Source organism: Columba livia, chromosome 1 (genome assembly GCF_036013475.1).
Source record: "Columba livia isolate bColLiv1 breed racing homer chromosome 1, bColLiv1.pat.W.v2, whole genome shotgun sequence".
Classification (NCBI taxonomy): Eukaryota; Metazoa; Chordata; class Aves; order Columbiformes; family Columbidae; genus Columba; species Columba livia.
In genome coordinates this window covers 56813044-56830676 of record NC_088602.1, presented here as the reverse complement: position 1 = coordinate 56830676, position 17633 = coordinate 56813044, and the positions used below count along the sequence as shown (strand labels likewise).

The 17633-nt window shown below is 39.5% G+C and overlaps 1 protein-coding gene across 2 annotated transcripts in view; it reads right to left on the bottom strand.

Moving 5' to 3' along the window:
• UBAC2 (UBA domain containing 2) overlaps positions 1-17633 on the bottom strand; it is a 103920-nt gene that overhangs the window by 28936 nt on the left and 57351 nt on the right. For both annotated transcript variants that reach the window (XR_010471453.1, XM_065057591.1), the window contains exons 5-6: positions 9917-10040; positions 7988-8035 (exon numbers count right to left, since the gene is read on the bottom strand). Coding sequence is in view for 1 of the 2 variants with exons in the window: in XM_065057591.1 (XP_064913663.1) it covers positions 7988-8035; positions 9917-10040 (172 nt within the window). In the remaining variant the exon portion in view is untranslated. The remainder of the gene's footprint in view (positions 1-7987; positions 8036-9916; positions 10041-17633) is intronic.

Genomic DNA, 17633 nt, shown 5'->3' with positions numbered 1-17633 from the left:
CCTAATCTCTGTTCTTCTGTTGCTTTTCCATTTCTTATTTCAGGCTGTGCACTTCACAACCCACGTGCTGAGGCTGCCCAGGGAGGTGGCAGAGTCTCCATCCTTGGAGATATTCAAAAGACATCAGGACATGGCCCTGGGAAACTGGCTCTGGGTGGCCCTGCTTGAGAAGCGCATTGGACCAGATGCCAACCTCAGTGACTCTATGAACTGTCTTACTACCAGGTCTCTAGTGGGAAGGACTATCAGCAAGGGGGAGCCACACTGGTTACACATAAAATATATATTTTCATTTAGGAAAATACTTCAGCACATGCAGATTTTTAAATAAGTGAATAGTCTCACTAGTATTAGCAACACTTCTGAAATATACCTAGTAAAATCAATGTCAAATATTTAGAAATCGCAACTCAAGTTCCAAAAAGTGACTAGCTAGATTGTCTTAAAATCACAATGAGTTTTTGGCATTAGTTTTTTTTTGTTTGTTTGTTTGTTTTGTTTTTGGTTTTGTTTTGTTTTGTTTGTTTGTGGTGGGGTTTTTTGTGGGTGGGTGGGGTTTTTTTGTGTTTTTTTTTTTGTTGTTGTTGTTTTTTTTCTTTCATTTGCTTTATGATTTCTAAGCCTTTGGGATGTTATTTTGATTTTGAAGCAGCAGTTTGCACAAGGATTAAAAGCTTATTCTACTACTAGGAAAGCTGACATTCCCCAAAAGCTCCTGGCTCCTTGAGCTGGGACTTCAAGAAACACTGACAAGAAGAAAAAAGAAAACAAAAGTGGGGGAAATACTTTCTGTGTCTTTACAAACTTTCTTGAAAAAGAGCTGAGGTTATCCATACAATCCCAAAAAGGATTCGTTTTTAATTTGAATATCAGGTCTTAAAACTGTATTCTGGTCAATATTTTTATTCATATTTTTAATATGGTAAATACTTTTGTTGCAGTTTTTAGAACAGAATCCACAGTAATGTGTGATACGATGCAACTATAGAACAAAGACCTGTGTAGCACTTGGTGACATGGGTAGATGTGTATATAGGACCTTTGCTGACAGGCAAAACAGGACCCATGCAAGTGTCCTAGTGTGGTGCTCAGGCCTGAGCTAGAAAGCCCAGCTCATGAAGTTGGCAGAGCAGCCCAGCAGACCTCCAGGGCAACACCCATGGGATGTTTAATGGGATTTATTGATGGTGTGGTCAATGACACTGAAAATGATGTTTTGGGCCACTGCACCTGGCGTGTACGGTCAGCCTTAGCTGAACAGACAGCGGCAGTTCCAGCTCCAACCAGGCTCACTGGTTGCAAACCAGTTGCAAACCCAAAGGCTCAAATACCAGTTGTGATTAAAGACAAGACACGACCAGGAAACCTCTAAATAATCAGCGGTCTTGGATTTATTTAAATTTTCTTCAGTTATTTCTTCTAAAAATTATGTTTCTTGCTACTGAAAATTATAAAAAATATGTCCTGCTGTGATTACCCAGTGCTTCCACAAAACTATAGACTTAAACTTAAAAAAGAAAAAAAAAATCAATGAGAAGGCTACAATATATTTATAAAACTGTTTAAAGGATACCCTTAGGGATATCCTCCTTTTGTGTCATTTTTTCAAGTCAGAAATGCACTGTGAAGCAGTCGGTTACCAGGCACTGGGGTGAAAAAAAGCTCAAGATGAAAAAATACTACAGCACTGAGAGGTTTTTTTAAAGCATTATTAATGTTGAGTGCACTAGATTTTACTTCACATAATAACAATATTCAAAACAGCAACAGACCATTTAATTATGTCTTAATACTGTTCTATTTAAATTTCATACTTCTAATAAGTTTTGGCTTCACTATACCTTTTCATAATTCCAACTTTAAAACCATGAACTAAAAATGTGATTTCAGTTATTGCAAATAATTAACTTTATTAACTACAATCAAAATATTGCCTAGCTATAAATCAACAGCATAAAACAATTAATGCATAGCTATCATATATTTTTTAAATTATCCAAACTCAGTCCTAGTTGACTGACTTTTCCATGTCACCAAAGCACTGCCACAAGACATTTATCTAGATGTAATTAGGTTTACCAGAGTTACTATTTATAATTAAACAATTACAGAGAATTCAAGGAATATCATACCTTGACATTGACTCAAGATCTATATAAGACTAAACGTGAATGACTGGAGGACGTCCAGACTAACTGGAGGATGAAGAGGAACACATGGCAGGACGTGAATGTGGAGGTAACTGCATACTATGTTATCTGGCTCTGATCAGCAATTCTCTTCATTAAATCCCACACATATTTAATACTAATTTTAAGTATGAAGAAGGGATGATATTTTAAGTGTGAATACTGCACTGTGCAGTAACACAAATGCTTCTGCATTCCCTTCAAGGCATTTTTTTAAACAACAAAAATAATTCATTAAGGATTGTTCAAAATCACTTCAGAAAGATGTGGAAAAGGAAAAACAACAGCAAGAAAGTCAGTGATTCTTAGATCCCATTGGTTATTAACTATATAATGTTATTTTCAAGACAAGAACTAAAAAAACGCTTAAGTCTGGTTAAATATTTCATTCCCCAGCCCAATCACTTCTTATCCTATACATGGTGACCCTAAAGGACAGGAATTGGCTATAGAGAAACACCTCAGCCAAATGAATAACAAACAGAAAGGATTAATAAAGTTCTCAACAAACAGAACTCGAAACAATCCAAAGTACAAACCTAAGCATTTAACAACAGATATGTGTAGTCTATGTAAAACCAAGTTAGCAACTTCAAAATTATGAAGAAGAACTAAAGCACTCAAAAATCAGAACTGAAATTATAACCAAGCACTGAACACTGTCTGAACTTTGTCTTAACCTTAAACCTTTAAAGTACATGCTCTAAATTACAGATTCTCTACAGTTTTTCAACATCTAGACTATAAGAAGCCCAACTTTTCATACAATCTGAGAAAAGCAAATCATGGTACAGCACCGAAACAATGCAGAAGGTTGTTGCATTCGGCTTAGTAAAATCTGCAAAGTAAACAAGGTTTTAGAAACTTCAGCATTTGTAAAGTTAAGACACTTTCAGTTTCATAGAATCACAGAATGTTAGAGATTGGAAGGGACCTCAAAAGATCATCCAGTCCAATCCCCCTGCTGGAGCAGGAACGCCTAGGTGAGGTTACACAGGAATGTGTCCAGGCGGGTTTTGAATGTCTCCAGAGAAGGAGACTCCACAACCTCCCTGGGCAGCCTGTTCCAGTGCTCTGGCACCCTCACTGAGAAGAAGTTTCTTCTCATATTTAAGTGGAACCTCCTGTGTTCCAGTTTGAACCCACTACCCCTTGTCCTACTGTTGGCTGTCACCAAGAAGAGCCTGGCTTCATCCTCGTGACACTCACCCTTTACATATTTATAAACATTAATGAGGTCATCCCTCAGTCTCCTCTTCCCCAAGCTAAAGAGACCCAGCTACCTCAGCCTTTCCTCATAAGGGAGATGGTCCACTCCATCATCTTCGTTGCCCTGCACTGGACTCTCTCCAGCAGTTCCCTGTCCTTCTGGAACTGAGGGGCCCAGAACTGGACACAATATTCCAGATGTGGTCTCACCAGGGCAGAGTAGAGGGGAAGGAGAACCTCTCTCGATCTACTAACCACCCCCCTTCTAGTACACCCCAGGATGCCATTGGCCTTCCTGGCCACAAGGGCACAGTGCTGGTTCATGGTCATCCTGCTGTCCACCAGGACCCCCAGGTCCCTTTCCCCTACGCTGCTCTCTAATAGGTCATTCCCCAACTTATACTGGAACCTGGGGTTGTTCCTGCCCAGATGCAGGACTCTACACTTGCCCATGTTATATTTCATTAAATTTTTCCCCACCCGACTCTCCAGCCTGTCCAGGTCTCTGGATGGCAGCACAGCCTTCTGGTGTGTCAGGCACTCCTCCCAGCTTGGTGTCATCAGCAAACTTGCTGATGGTTTGAACTGAACTCTCCCCAAATTCAAGGCAGCTCACAGAAGACTTGGGATATTCCAAATGTTGAACTTTATGCAATGCAGATCACCTTGCAAACAAATAAACAAATGACACTAGATAAGAAGAAAAGAGTCTAAAACAGCAAAATCACAGAAAGGGCCTGAAAAATACCTTTCCCTGAAGAAATATAGCCCCAGCTCCCTGGTTAACAGAAACCCTGGCATGAGATCTGTATGATGACATGATACTAGTGAGTGGAGGGAACAGTGCACATATCTCATCAGCTGGTACCAACCTGAGCTTACTTCTTGCAGCAGGTTTGCTGTAGCTATGACTGAGTGAGCCCTGACATGCTCCTCAAATTTCAGTCCAGCAAGAGTATAGCAATGAGAAATGTACGCTGAGAACCCAAGAGATTTTCAAGGGGCCGAAAAAAGGGAGAGAAGATGTGTTGATATATATGTGGCCAACAAAACATTGAAGTGGATACCGTTTTCTAAGGTGTTTTAACCATTTTAAACAAAAAAAAAAATAGGTAGGGAAACTGTTTCTGGCCTTTACTAAATTGAGCAATACGCATTATATGGAAGCACTTCTGTAAACAACTATTGAAAGAGTTTCAGGCTAAAGGCAAATGGAAATAGGTTATATGACTTTCATGACACATCCGCATCTCTATATGAAGTTTCCTAATTCTATGACGTAAAAAACCTCTTATCATAAGAAACAAATCTGGACTGTATGCACCAAGTATGGTATACTCATGGCAAAATAAATCACAAGAAACTAAATTAGTCTCATAAATTCTAAGAAGAACAACATTGTAGGTTACTGATAATATCAGATTGGTGAATTTGTTTACAGTCTGCTTCTTAAATTCTCCCTTCTTTGTAAATAAGCATCATGTATTTGAACAGCATGTTTTACACAACATAGCAGCAACTGAAATTACCAGGCCCACAATGACATACTGAAAGAATGATGATTGAGAGGTACTCTAGTTTCATCTGGAGAGTAAAGAACCTGCCTTCAAGTCTGTATTCCTATGTTGATTCAAAATCAGAGACCTAGGAAGAGATACCTTATGGCAAAGACAAACACAGCAGACTTTTTGTATTCTAATAACAAAACGTGCTGTAACCTCCGCAACTGAGAACAACCCAGTGTCAAACCACAAATTGTCTAGAATTCCCTGTCACCAGGCACATGACATCAATGCCTACTGGCATACATAGGCTCACACATACACGCAAGCACATACGCACACACAAACACGTTTCTGTGATGATCAAAACCACTGAAAACAAGAACTCAAGGCGGTACAATTCCCAGTCGCTCTATACCCTGTCTGGAACTCACAGGGGAGTCCAGCAGCATTAGCAAGGATTAACACAAAAATCTGTCCCCAGTGCCACATCTTCTACCTGGAAGGTCATCTCCTGTTTGGTCTAAGTGAGTTCATTAAATGTTATAATACAGATTGTGAGAATTTGAATAAGCCTAAATGGGGAAGATGGTGAAGAGAAAGTGGAAACTGACAACAATTCAGAAATCATGCCGGCACCGTCCACATGTTAACGCTCCACATAAGCAGAAGTGCTACAAAAGCTGAATTGCAGAACAGCATCATGTACAGTCATATGAGTGTCTCAGCGATCTTTAGAGCTAAAAATACAGAAAGTGAAGTGTCTAACAGGCAATGAACTACTGACTAAATATCACACCTAGCTGACTTGCCGCTTATGCATTTACTCAGCCTTTTTGTATGAATACACAAAAATTTGATTCACCAGAGATGCAGTATATTAGAAAACGTCAAGAACACTAAGAAGTTAAAAAATACATAGGTTGTGGGAATGACTTAATATTGATTTGACAACCTACGTATTTCTGTAGTTGTACATATATGTTATCAAATATCTACACTTGTACTACTAAAAGGTGCCTTCACTGTGTTTCATAACCCTCTTCAGATTATTTAACACACTGTGAAACTTTACTCATTTATCAAGTTTTCTCAAAAGGTACCAAAGGAGAAAAAGTGACTTCTGATTCACAGAAGTGTGACAGATATGCACTGCAAAAAAAGTGCTGAAATTCGTAACATGAACTTCTTTCCAAATTGTAATTAGTCCAAAACAGTAGAATGCAGCTCCCAGCTTGCTGCAGAAAAAATGAGACTGAAAACACATCATCATTGATGATGGCTTAATTAATGCTGACTGAAACAATATGAAAACTTCAAATGATTTTTTAAGCATTTCCATAACACAGAGAAAGTTCAATTTATTCCTATGGACTTGCACCTGTGTAAAACATACTGTCAACCTGCAATTAAAAAAAGGGTATTTATGAAAAAGAATCCTAAGAAAGTTGCATTATACAGCTGTATAAAACTGTACATAAAAAGAGAATTAAAATGAGAACTGCATAATATAATACGAAAAAAATATTTTAGCTGTTCTTTGTAAGTCTTTCTGACATATATAAATAAGTGTGTATAATATATATACACACACATACTTATAACCAAGTATACATAGAACAGTTTGGGTTGGAAGGGACCTTCAAAGGTCATCTAGTCCAGCTCCCCTGCAATGAGCAGGGACATCTGCAACTAGATCAGGTTGCTCAGAGCCTCATCCAGGCTGGACCTGAATGTCTCCAGGGATGGGGCATCTACCACCTCTCTGGGTATCCTGTGCCAGTGTTTTACCACTCTCATTGTAAAAAAAATTTCCCTTATATCTAGTCTGAATCTATCCTGTTTTAGTTTGAAAATGTTGCCCCTTGTCCTGTCACTACAGGCCTTGGTAAAAAGTCTGTCCTGTCTTTCTTGTAGGCCCATACAGTTCCTGTCACCAGGAAGGAGGGCGTTAAAATGCCTTTCCTTTCCTTCCCTCTCTAATGAACACCTGTTCAAAAGGAAGGGCTATTAAAAGAGCCAGAAGAGCAACAGGAAGGGCAGAGCATTCGGAGGAAGTCACAGATCCTCGGGCAGGCACTGAGGCCTGGGCTGATCTCCAGGAGAGAGAAATTTGTTTTGTTACTCGCACTGTTTTAATTGACATTTATGGTCAGACCAAATTGCTGAGCAAACTGCACTATCTACTGCTCTGTCACTCCTGTTAGTTGCCCTGTGAGCTCACAGAATATTTTGGAACAGTCAATGCAGATGGTAAGAGACCAAACTACTGAGTTACAGCAGTAAAGTAGGAAGTGTCCACTGGCATTTCACTCTGAGCTCAATACAAATTCAAATTAGTAGGTTCTAAATAGCAAGGGCACTATTTAAGTTCTTCTTAAGGTTGCATGAACTTAATAATGAGTTTCTCTGGAAGAGGTGACACTTTCACTGTTTGAAAGCTGACAATATTTTGGGCTGAGAAATCTGAGTCTGAGCTCCTAATTTATAAATTGGTAAAATTTTTAAAAAAGCTTACCAGTATCTAACAATCTGGAAGATTTAGTACAATCTGTTTTAGCACTAAGTGCTAAGGACAGACCACACTGACTTTATCTGACTGGTGTGAAGAAAGTGATTTTGCACCCTTACTGCCATTACCATAGTGAGAAACAGCTACAACACAGGTGTCCTAGGAGACCAGCAAAACATGAAAAATCCTCACAGCAAAGTTGTTAAAATCTGCTTCCTAGAATAAAACCTTGAGGCTCGCTGAAAACTGGGGAAAAAATAGGGTAAATATTTCTACCATTTCCTTAATAGTCTCATTTATAGTTATGAGTCTAAAGCTATATCCATGGCAGTAAAATTAATTTCAGGGGGTCAGAAAGCAGTGGCAGCCTGTAAATATTAACCATGACTTTTGTTGTCTGTCCATTTATCACCAGACAGCCAGTGCTTTACACCTTTGGAAGTTAATGATGAAAACTCTCTAGTTATCATTAAAAATAAAAACACGAGTCACTGTTTCCTGTTCTTTTTGAGTCCAAATATGCTGCACTGATTGTATACTAAGCAACAGACAATTTTTAAAATAGTAAGACTTACCAGTCCACTTAAGGCTAAAATCCAGATGTAGGAACCAGAGGTTAAGAGCTAGAAGACAAAAGCAGTGATTTAAAATTTTAATTTTACATAGCTGTTGTTGTCTGAGCTACTATGCTGCAATATTATAATTGGCTATGTAGTTATCGTAACAAGGGAAAAGTCAGATGTTTCTTTCTCTGAAAATTCAGTTTAACATTAATAAAAGATGTATTCCAGAAGCAGCATAAGTGGAAAAAACACAGGGATCCAACAATTGTTCTCCTTCTATAGAACAATACATTTTATTTTCATATAGCATACTAAGTGTAACAGGATGCCAGTTATAGGCTGCGCAGAAAAACAAGTCTGAAAGACAGACTGAAGCAAAGGAAATGACTCAGCAGCGACAGGAGAAGAGTTCCAAGCCAGTCAGGCAGTGTAAGTGAAGCACTCTGATGTGCAGTCATGGAGAGACTAAGCTTGAGCATCAAAATTGAAGAAATCAAGTTCTCATCCATTGGCACATTTGTTGACATGAAATCACAGAAAAGGTCAGAGTGAACTTAAACGAAAAATCATGATGGGCCAACAAGGCAGCCCATCATTTCTAGTAAAGTGATTAATCACCTGGAGAAGGTTATTACCAACTGGAAAAATGGGCTGAAAATTAAGACTGATACTGGTTACTAAGTTCGTTCTGCACGATGCTGACTGAATCATGAGAACACCTTCCCTCTAGACTTCTGACTATGGAAAAAGTGACTTGAGATAAGGGTAGAGTTTACAAACGAGGAGGAGGCAAATGATTTTTTCCCACAGCGTCTGTGTGACAGCAGCAGCGTTTCTGTACGCAGCTGGGAGAGATGCAGCAAAGATACAGCGACCAGGAACAGCAGCGCTCTGTGTCAGAGGTGTGTGTGAAAGAAAAAGGCAAAGGACACGATGGGAAAGAGCTCAGACAATATCAGGGCTTCCCCAAAGACTGGAATAATAAAGGTATTGATGGTTTCACAAGAGAGGAAATAAGATTTCTGAAAGATCGAGAAAACAAGGTGCTGAAGCAGAAACTGAAGAAATCCAAAGGCTGAAGAACAAAATGAATCAATGAAATGTTCACGTGGAGCACAAGTCAATATGCTGAAACTGATCATTCATTCTAAAATGCTGTCTACCACACTTCATACAACCATGGTGCTTTCCATTGCTAGTCTTAGAGCTATTTTAGAGTCTCTGGAATATATAAAAATTAGTACAGTTTCTCATAAGTTTGCACATCTCCTGTTTCATAATTCAGGTTGTGACATGAGTGGATCCTCATTTCTAGGCTATTGGGGTTTTTTGCCTTTCTGTACCAAGCACCTCTATTTTTCCACTCATATGTAACATAATACTACATTATATTGCTAGGCTCTACGTTCAAGTATTTTAAATTACCTGTCACACGGTAATGCTTGATATAGAAACAATATTAATTTACATAGAAGTGGAATTCAGACAAAATCTTGATTATTTACTGACAGCCTTACCATAGAAAAATACAGTATTCTATAGCTTTGTTTGAGCTCTAATAAACAAGGGGAAAACAAACAAAATCAAGAATAAAAGCAAATTAGGAAGGATAAAGATACATATGCTTTAGCATCAGGTTCTGTTTTCATCTAGTTCATTTCACTGACCAAAAAAATTTGCAGAATTTACTATTATATTTTCCTGTGTAAGAGAATCAAGACAGAAGAAGACAAGAGAAGAACAGATCATTTGCCCACCACTTCAGCATATAGAAATGTATACTAGCAACACATTTTTCAATATTTTAGTTGATGGGACAGTCACTAGCTAAACATACATAAAATCATACTCATGGAAGCATCAAAATTCATAGATGAACATACAGAAATACTATTACATCAGTAATTCATTAAAAAATGAACAAGCAAGTACATACCATACCTGTAAACCCAATATATAGACCAGTGTCTTGTTTGTGATAGAAAAATGGCCTAATACTTGTGTCACCTGCACTCTTGGAATGGAGGAATAAAATGGTACAAACAGAGCAAACACAGGACCCAAACTGCAAAAAGAAAAGATACAGATGGTTAATAAGAATGATACTGGCAACAGTAGTGTAAAAGAATTAATCCTAAGTACATAACAATCAAAATGTATTACCACCTTGCGAACAAAGGTCTTTCTTGGGAAGTAATTATCAGGCAAGTTGTGGCATTCAGGATAACAGATTCATTAGCAAATAATGAACAGCTAGTCTTTGGCAAATATCCTTTAAAGAAGAAATAGGTGAACAAAAATATCGTATTTCCAGATGTTTAGGACTGGAGGTAGGAGAGAAGGCAATATATTTAGCCTAATAGCAGACTGCTTCTGTAATATATAACACACAAAAAGAACAGCCATTGTCTCCTGCAGCAGAACAAAACCACTTTGATCCAAGTGCACAAATGGTAACGGTTATACCTACCCCTAAAGGTCATGGAAACCACTTCACTTATCAAGTTAAGCTTCATATTCACTTAGGTTTAAGGTGTTAGAGGATTGGCAATAGACTGCAGTATCTAAGATGATAATACTGACCATTTCACATTTGATTTAATTTCCCTTTGCCACAGACTTCCATGGCCCTACAAATAACTAACTTTGTTAGGGTCCTCACCTTAATCACAGCACAAGACATTTATTCAATCTCTAAACCCTAAGTGGAAGCAGTTTCGTAGAATTTAAGACCCGAGCACCTTTTACAATGACCAGATAGCTTGATTAAACTTGTGAACACAAAACACTGCATTTCATCCATATAAATTCATAGAATCATTTTGGTTGGAAAAGACCCTTAAGATCATAGAGCCCAACTGTCAACCTAACTCTGGCACTAAACCATGTCCCTAAGAACCTCATCTACGTGTCTTTTAAACACCTCCAGGGATGGTGACTCCACCGCTTCCTTGGGCAGCCTGTTCCAATGCCTGACAACCCTTTCCATGAAGAATTTGTTCCTAATATCCAATCTAAACCTCCCCTGGCGCAACTTGAGGCCATTTCCTCTTGTCCTATCACTTGTTATTTGGGAGAAGAGCCCAACCCCCTCCATGCTACAACCTCCTTTCAGGTAGTTGCAGACAGTGATAAGGTCTCCCCTCAGCCTCCTTTTCTCCAGGCTGAACAGCCCCAGTTCCCTCAGCTGCTCCTCATCAGACTTGTGCTACAGACCCCTCACCAGCTTCGTGTCCCTCCTCCGAAGGGCAGATACAAAGCCTGTGTTCCTCTCAAAACACCCAGAAAACTAAACCATATATTACAAACAACAGGCAAGGCCACAGCAGAATCAATGCCAAAAGCATGGATATAGGAGATTCTACAATATTTCCTAAGATGGAGGAGGGGAAACAAAGAAAAGTCACTTCAGGGTAGAAATGGCCTGTTGCACAGGCAGAGCCGCAGTGGCAGTGCCCTGCGGGCCGCAAGCTGCAGGCAGCAGGAAGCGGGGGCACCTGCAAAGGGCACGTGTCCCCCAGCTGAACCCTCGCCTGTGGTTCGGAGCTGCCGAGTGTCCAACAGGCGTGGGACACCGCAGCGGGTGATTTTTCACTGCCCACCAGGTTCTGAAAACTTTCAAGAGTTGCAGTTTCCATGGGCCTTTACACAAAAGGGATCTTACTATGATGCACAGCGGAAATTCTGCCAACAGCACAAACCAGGACCCAAATAACTTGAAGTGTTCACTGAAAAATACATTTTCCTTCTGGAGGAACTATGGCAGGGGTGTCAAACTCATTTTCACCGGGGGCCACATCAGCCTGGCGGTTGCCTTCAAAGGGCCGGATGTAATTTTAGGACTGGATAAATGTAGAGTACTTACATGTATGTAAAATGTAAAAACACTAGTAAAGGACTTTCCATTCCCTGAAGATGTTATAATTACAGAAGATCAAGACTAGAGGACTTTCTCTTCTGCAGTGAGCAGTGTTCTGACATTAAAAGAATAAAGATTCAATGCATTTAAGACATAGCAAAAATTACGCTGTGTACAAATGTTTTAAAAGTCAGTCCTTATGTGATCTAAGTTTCGAATGGTAACTCTAATCAACAGTTTTCAGGCCTGAAACTTGAAAGGAAAAGAGGGAACAGGAAGCACCTCAAAACTGAGGTGCAGAGCTAAATGCCAAGAACAGTTGGCAAGATCTGAATGTTGTGTTATTAATTTACATAAAATGTAACTACTCCTACATTCATCCAGTCCTAAAATTACATCCGGCCCTTTGAAGTCAACCGGCAGGCTGATGTGGCCCCCACTGAAAATGAGTTTGACACCCCTGATGTATGGATAGGAGTAATACTACATGAAATGATGGTCTGAATGCTAAACCCCACATTTCCTGAATAACTGCCAAATGCAACACCCACAGCCATGAAAAAAACTCTTCAAATATTATTTTTATGCATTTAATGGGCTGTGGCTTAAGAGCATTTCATTATCATTTTGTTTGTTGTATTTGAAGTTCAGCTTATTGAAAAGCTTCCTCTCTGAGGACTTAAATACACTTTAATTACAGAAACATTCTTAGTACCATCCGTTTAACACAGTCAGATGCACTTGAATGTCTAGAGAATGCTAACTCAGGAACTACTGAAAAATGTTCAATTTTGCATATAGTCCTTCTTAGAAAACCAAAAGAGACACACAACACATTCTCAGAATAAATTCAAGTTATTTAAGTTGGAGGAGTCGATAGACATAGCTATAAGAGTGCCACACAAAAATAATCTTCATTAGAAGTGCTTCAGCTGTAGACAACATTAATTGAAGTAAATCAGGTTTTATAAGTGAAGAGAGAACAAAAAAGCAAAATCTTTTCCCCTTTTAGCAAAGTAATTCTCAATTATTTACTTCTACTCTTACCAAATGACCTGAGAGAGTAACAAAACCGTGACATGCTTTTCAGGTTTTATTCCTCCTGTGATAAACAGTGACTCAGACACAGACATTTTACATGCAAAAGTGTGCTCAATCATAAGATGGGAAAGTACAAAAAGGAATTTCCCACAACTGCCAGTGTATTTTAAAAAGAGATTAGAGAAAGTTAAAAGGTTCCTTAAATGTTAATATTCACAGTCAGTGTCAACAGAGACCACAGAAAGCACCACCCCCATATGGGATAGTGATCCGTGTAATTCAAAGTCCAGTTGTCTGATGCTGCTCAGTACCTGACAATGTAGAGGAAACTTAGTGATGGACCTTTTGCCCTCAAACAGTAAGTTCATGGGCACCACAGATGTGCGCCTCCGAAGACATCACTTTTTGAGTTTTTTAGACAGAGTTCATACCTAGTGTAAATATGCATTAGACAAATACCCATTCAGGTATCTTTTTTTAAAACTAGTGCCCTCCAAAATATTTCGTGAAACTCATTTGTACAGGTGAATCCACTGTGTAAAAATTGGTTCCTATTAATTTTAAACTTTTGCCCTCAACCTTCATTATATAATTCTGTACTTGGAAAATTTCAATTAACCTTTCATGTTGCCTTCACAATTTTCCATGTATTATTCATGCCTTATTGTATAATACCTATTCTGAGATGCTGCTGATCTACAGAAGGTCTTTCAGAGGAGTTATCTATGAAACAACACTAGAATATGACTGACACAGTAAGGGACAACACAAGGATGGCTGAGGAAAATGTGGACCCCCTGCCTGGTGGAAAAAGGGACCTAGTGACAAAGGACACGGAAAAAGACAAGGTACCCAGTGCCTTTTTTTTTGCCTCAGTTTTTACTGGTTAGTTTTGCCTTCTGGGCTCCCAGGTCCCTGTGGGACTGGAGCAACAACACTTGCTGCAAAGGAGGACAGTCATGAAGCTCTTGAGCCCAACTGGCCATACAGGAGTCAACAGGACCAGACGGGATGCTCCTCAGGGCACTGAAGGAGATGAAACATTGTGGGGATCAGGGCAGGTTCCTCATAACTGGAAAAATGCCAGTGTCACACCCATCTTTAAGGATGGCGAGGATTCAGGTAACTGCAAGCCTCAGCTCTGTCCCTCAGAAAGTTACAGAGCAAATCTCCCAGAAGCCATTACCATATTGCTTTACCAAGGGTGACTGGCACTGTGGACAAGGAAGGGGAAGGCAGTGATTGTTGTACGCTCTGACTTCAGGATGGACTTTGACTCAGCCTCCTCTTGCGTCCTTGAAGAAAATCTCAGGAGATGTGGACTGGATAAGCAGATTGAAGGGAAACTGGCTGCATGGCCGGACTCAAAGGGTTCTGATGAGCAGCACAAAGTCCAAGCGGCTGCCAGTTACTTGCAGCTTCCCTCAGGGATCCACACTGGGGCCAACGCTATTTATTGTCTTTATTAACAACCTGGGTGATGGGACAGAGTGCACTCTCAGCAAGTTGAGGAATGACATAAAATTGGATGGAGCAGTTAATACTTTGGAGAGCAGGGCTGCATTCAGATAGTCTTTGACAGGCTGGAGAAATGGGTTGACAAGAACTTTATGGAGTTCAACAAAAGCAACCGCAGAGTCTTCCAGCTGGGTTGGAATAACCCTTCACAATGGTATAAGCAAGCTAGAAAACAGATTTGCAGACAAGGAGCTGGAGAATCCATTGGATGTCAATCAGCAGTTCGCCCTTGCAGGAAAGGCCAGTCGCATACAAGGCTGCATTATCTGTATGTGAAGAAGGGCCATAGACACAAATACATGTGGTCACTGGGCCAGGAGACATGATTGTTCAGCACTTCTGAGCGTGAACCTGAATCACTGTGTCCACTTTTGGGCTCCTCACTTCAAGAAAAGCATTGACACACTGGAACAAGTCCAACTAGGGGGTAATGATGGTCCAGTACCAGGTTGCCCAGAGCTAGAACCTACATCCTCAGAGATACAGCCGGTTCTTGTATCTCTGTGACCTCTTCTTGTTGGCCGTGCTTTGAACCCAGGTTTGAACTAGACGACTGCCAGAGGTCCTGTCAAACCTAAGCTACTCTTTTACACTGTAAACAACCAAGGCCTTCTTTCTGAAGCTCATAATCACTACAGGGGTTTCCTTCACTTCTCTCTTCATCTTATTTTTGCTTTTCCCTTCATCCCTTTAAATCTCCTTTCCTCTACCTTCTGTCCTCTTACAGATACCTTTGTCCTGGCCCCTTGTTCATTATATTATGCGAATACCAGGAATGTCCTTTCAAGTGCCATAATTAACTTTTACTAGAAACTTGAGATGTCTGTATGCAAAGAAGGGCCATAGACACAAATACATGCTGACTTTAAACTGAGTTTATGCCCTCTTCATGTTTAGGAAGCTAATTGCAGCTATGTGGGTCAGAAAATAAAATTTTCAGACAAAACAGAAAATGCTAAAACCTGAAAAATTAAATTATAGAGTTTGAACCCTCTGTATAGACACCACGTCCATTCAGATGTTGAACTGTAATAGCAGGTTCTACAACAATCATACTCTCATTTCAAAAAGCATGTTAAATTTCAACATTTGCAGTGAGAAAGAAACACAGCAGACCAGATGGGAACATTTTACATAGTATAAAGAGATGAGATTGGTTTTGCACATAGAAAAAAACAACCTGAAGAAAAAACAACTTTGAAAAAAATAAGCCAGAGATGTAGAAACTACTGGCAGAGAAGAAAGATCAGAGGCAAGTACTTCTCACAAGAGGAACATGCTACTTAAAGTTTAAAAGGTGAATATTAAATGCAGATTAAAAGAAAACATTGTAACATTAGTAAATATGTGCATAAAATACAGAAAAAAATGTATGAACAAATGGGTAAAAAGCTAAATGTTACTTCTGCAAAAACATGTGCTGTTGTCAATGGAAGTTCTGTGGGATTAAATTTGCAGAAATATCCTGTTATTTTATTCAGAATGACTCACTACACTTAGTAACTGTGGTGTTGTATTTTTCTTCATTTAAATTCTTTGTAAAAACATTAACCTGACAAATTCACCACCACATATTTTTTTTTGAGGACTAAAAATATCAGTTATAAAAGCAGCTGCAGATAACACAGAGCACGCAAATGGTGTGCTTGTAATTCAAGTTACCAAGTTCTTTCACTGCTCTGCGCTCCTACAGGCTACATTCCTCAAAATTAGGTAACTCCCTAGAATTCAACCACACTAGATAGTTTGGATCCTCTGCCTGGTGGAGCCCAGGACTCAAAGAAACCACCTATTGCACCCAACCCCTTCGCTACACATGAGCAGGACAGCCCTGCGCCTGAGGCCTCTCGATAGCAGCAAAACCATTAGGGGACGTTACCCGATATTCATGTTTCTAACTGCCAATATTTCACAGGCATGCAGGAAGAAAGTGGAAAAAAGAAAAAACAAAACCCAAACCAAGCAAACAACAAACCAAAAAACCCGGAAACACCCAAGACAGGAGGAAAAGTTCCTCCTGTCCTTGGATATCTCAGCAGAATCACTGCAACTTTGCAGTCGTTAAAATACGAAACCAACCAACAAACCGACCAAACGCTTTACAATCTCCTTTTGAAGACAGAAGTCAGACATCTACCTCTCCTAACAAAAGCTTTAGTTTTTAATGCCAAGTTTATTCAACAATTTATTCCATAAACTGCTCAGCTCCATTGACAAGAAGTTTCAAGTTCCTTTCCCCCTTCCCACTGGTGAGCAAATCCAGACCTTTCCTCTTCTACTGGCTAGAATATTTCTTCCAATTTCAGTTTTAATTTATTCATCATTAATGAGATAACATACATAATAATTATTCTTTATCTTTTTCTAAAGAGATCAGTTGACGTTATCTCCTCTAAACCTTTGCTGTGCAAAGCTGATGTAACAGTACTTGACTATTTCTATTCTACCAGCCTGCTGCAATATACAATATAAAATTTCTTTAGTCAGGCATTCACTATATGCTGCCCTAAGACAAGCAATTACTGCAGACCATCAAAGAATTACTCAGCTTATAGCACTACAAAGATACATATTTTTTTAAACTCCAATTCCTTGCCATTTATTTAATATATGATTAGCATGCTGCCATTCATGTGAGGTCCTAAGTATGGAGATACAGATGAAATCATAGGAATCGCTGACCAAACCCTGCACCACAACTGACAGGGACAACTATTTATCATTAAAGTCAACTAGATGTTGCAGAGTTTCTGAACAGTTTCTAAGAAGCAGAGGCTCCCAGTAAATCCCATACTGAACTATATCTAGCACAGCCACTGGAGCGAGGCAGAAGACATATGGAGGCATGAGGAAATGGTGGAAGGACTTGGAGAAGTATTTTGTGGAGGAAGTACAGTTCAACAGCTGTATTGAAATTTTTAGTGTCCCAAGTTCATTTAATTTGGGTGCTTAATCTCTACTTCTTCAACTAGATTAAGCCAGCACATTCTATTTGGCCTGTGCAGTTACCATGACTCACTGGTGAGTCATCACTTACTGTGCCTCTAACTCAAGCCACTTGAGAAATCGTGTTTGTCCACAAAAAAAGACAGGATTCAGCTATGGGTTAGTTCTAGACACCTGACCTGTTTCCCAAGAAATGGAGTTAGTTTTGGAAGGAAGGGCAGTTTTGCAGTTAACAAACAGGCAGGCTGCATTCAGTTTCTGGTTGATCCATAAACACCCTGTTGTAATTCAGAA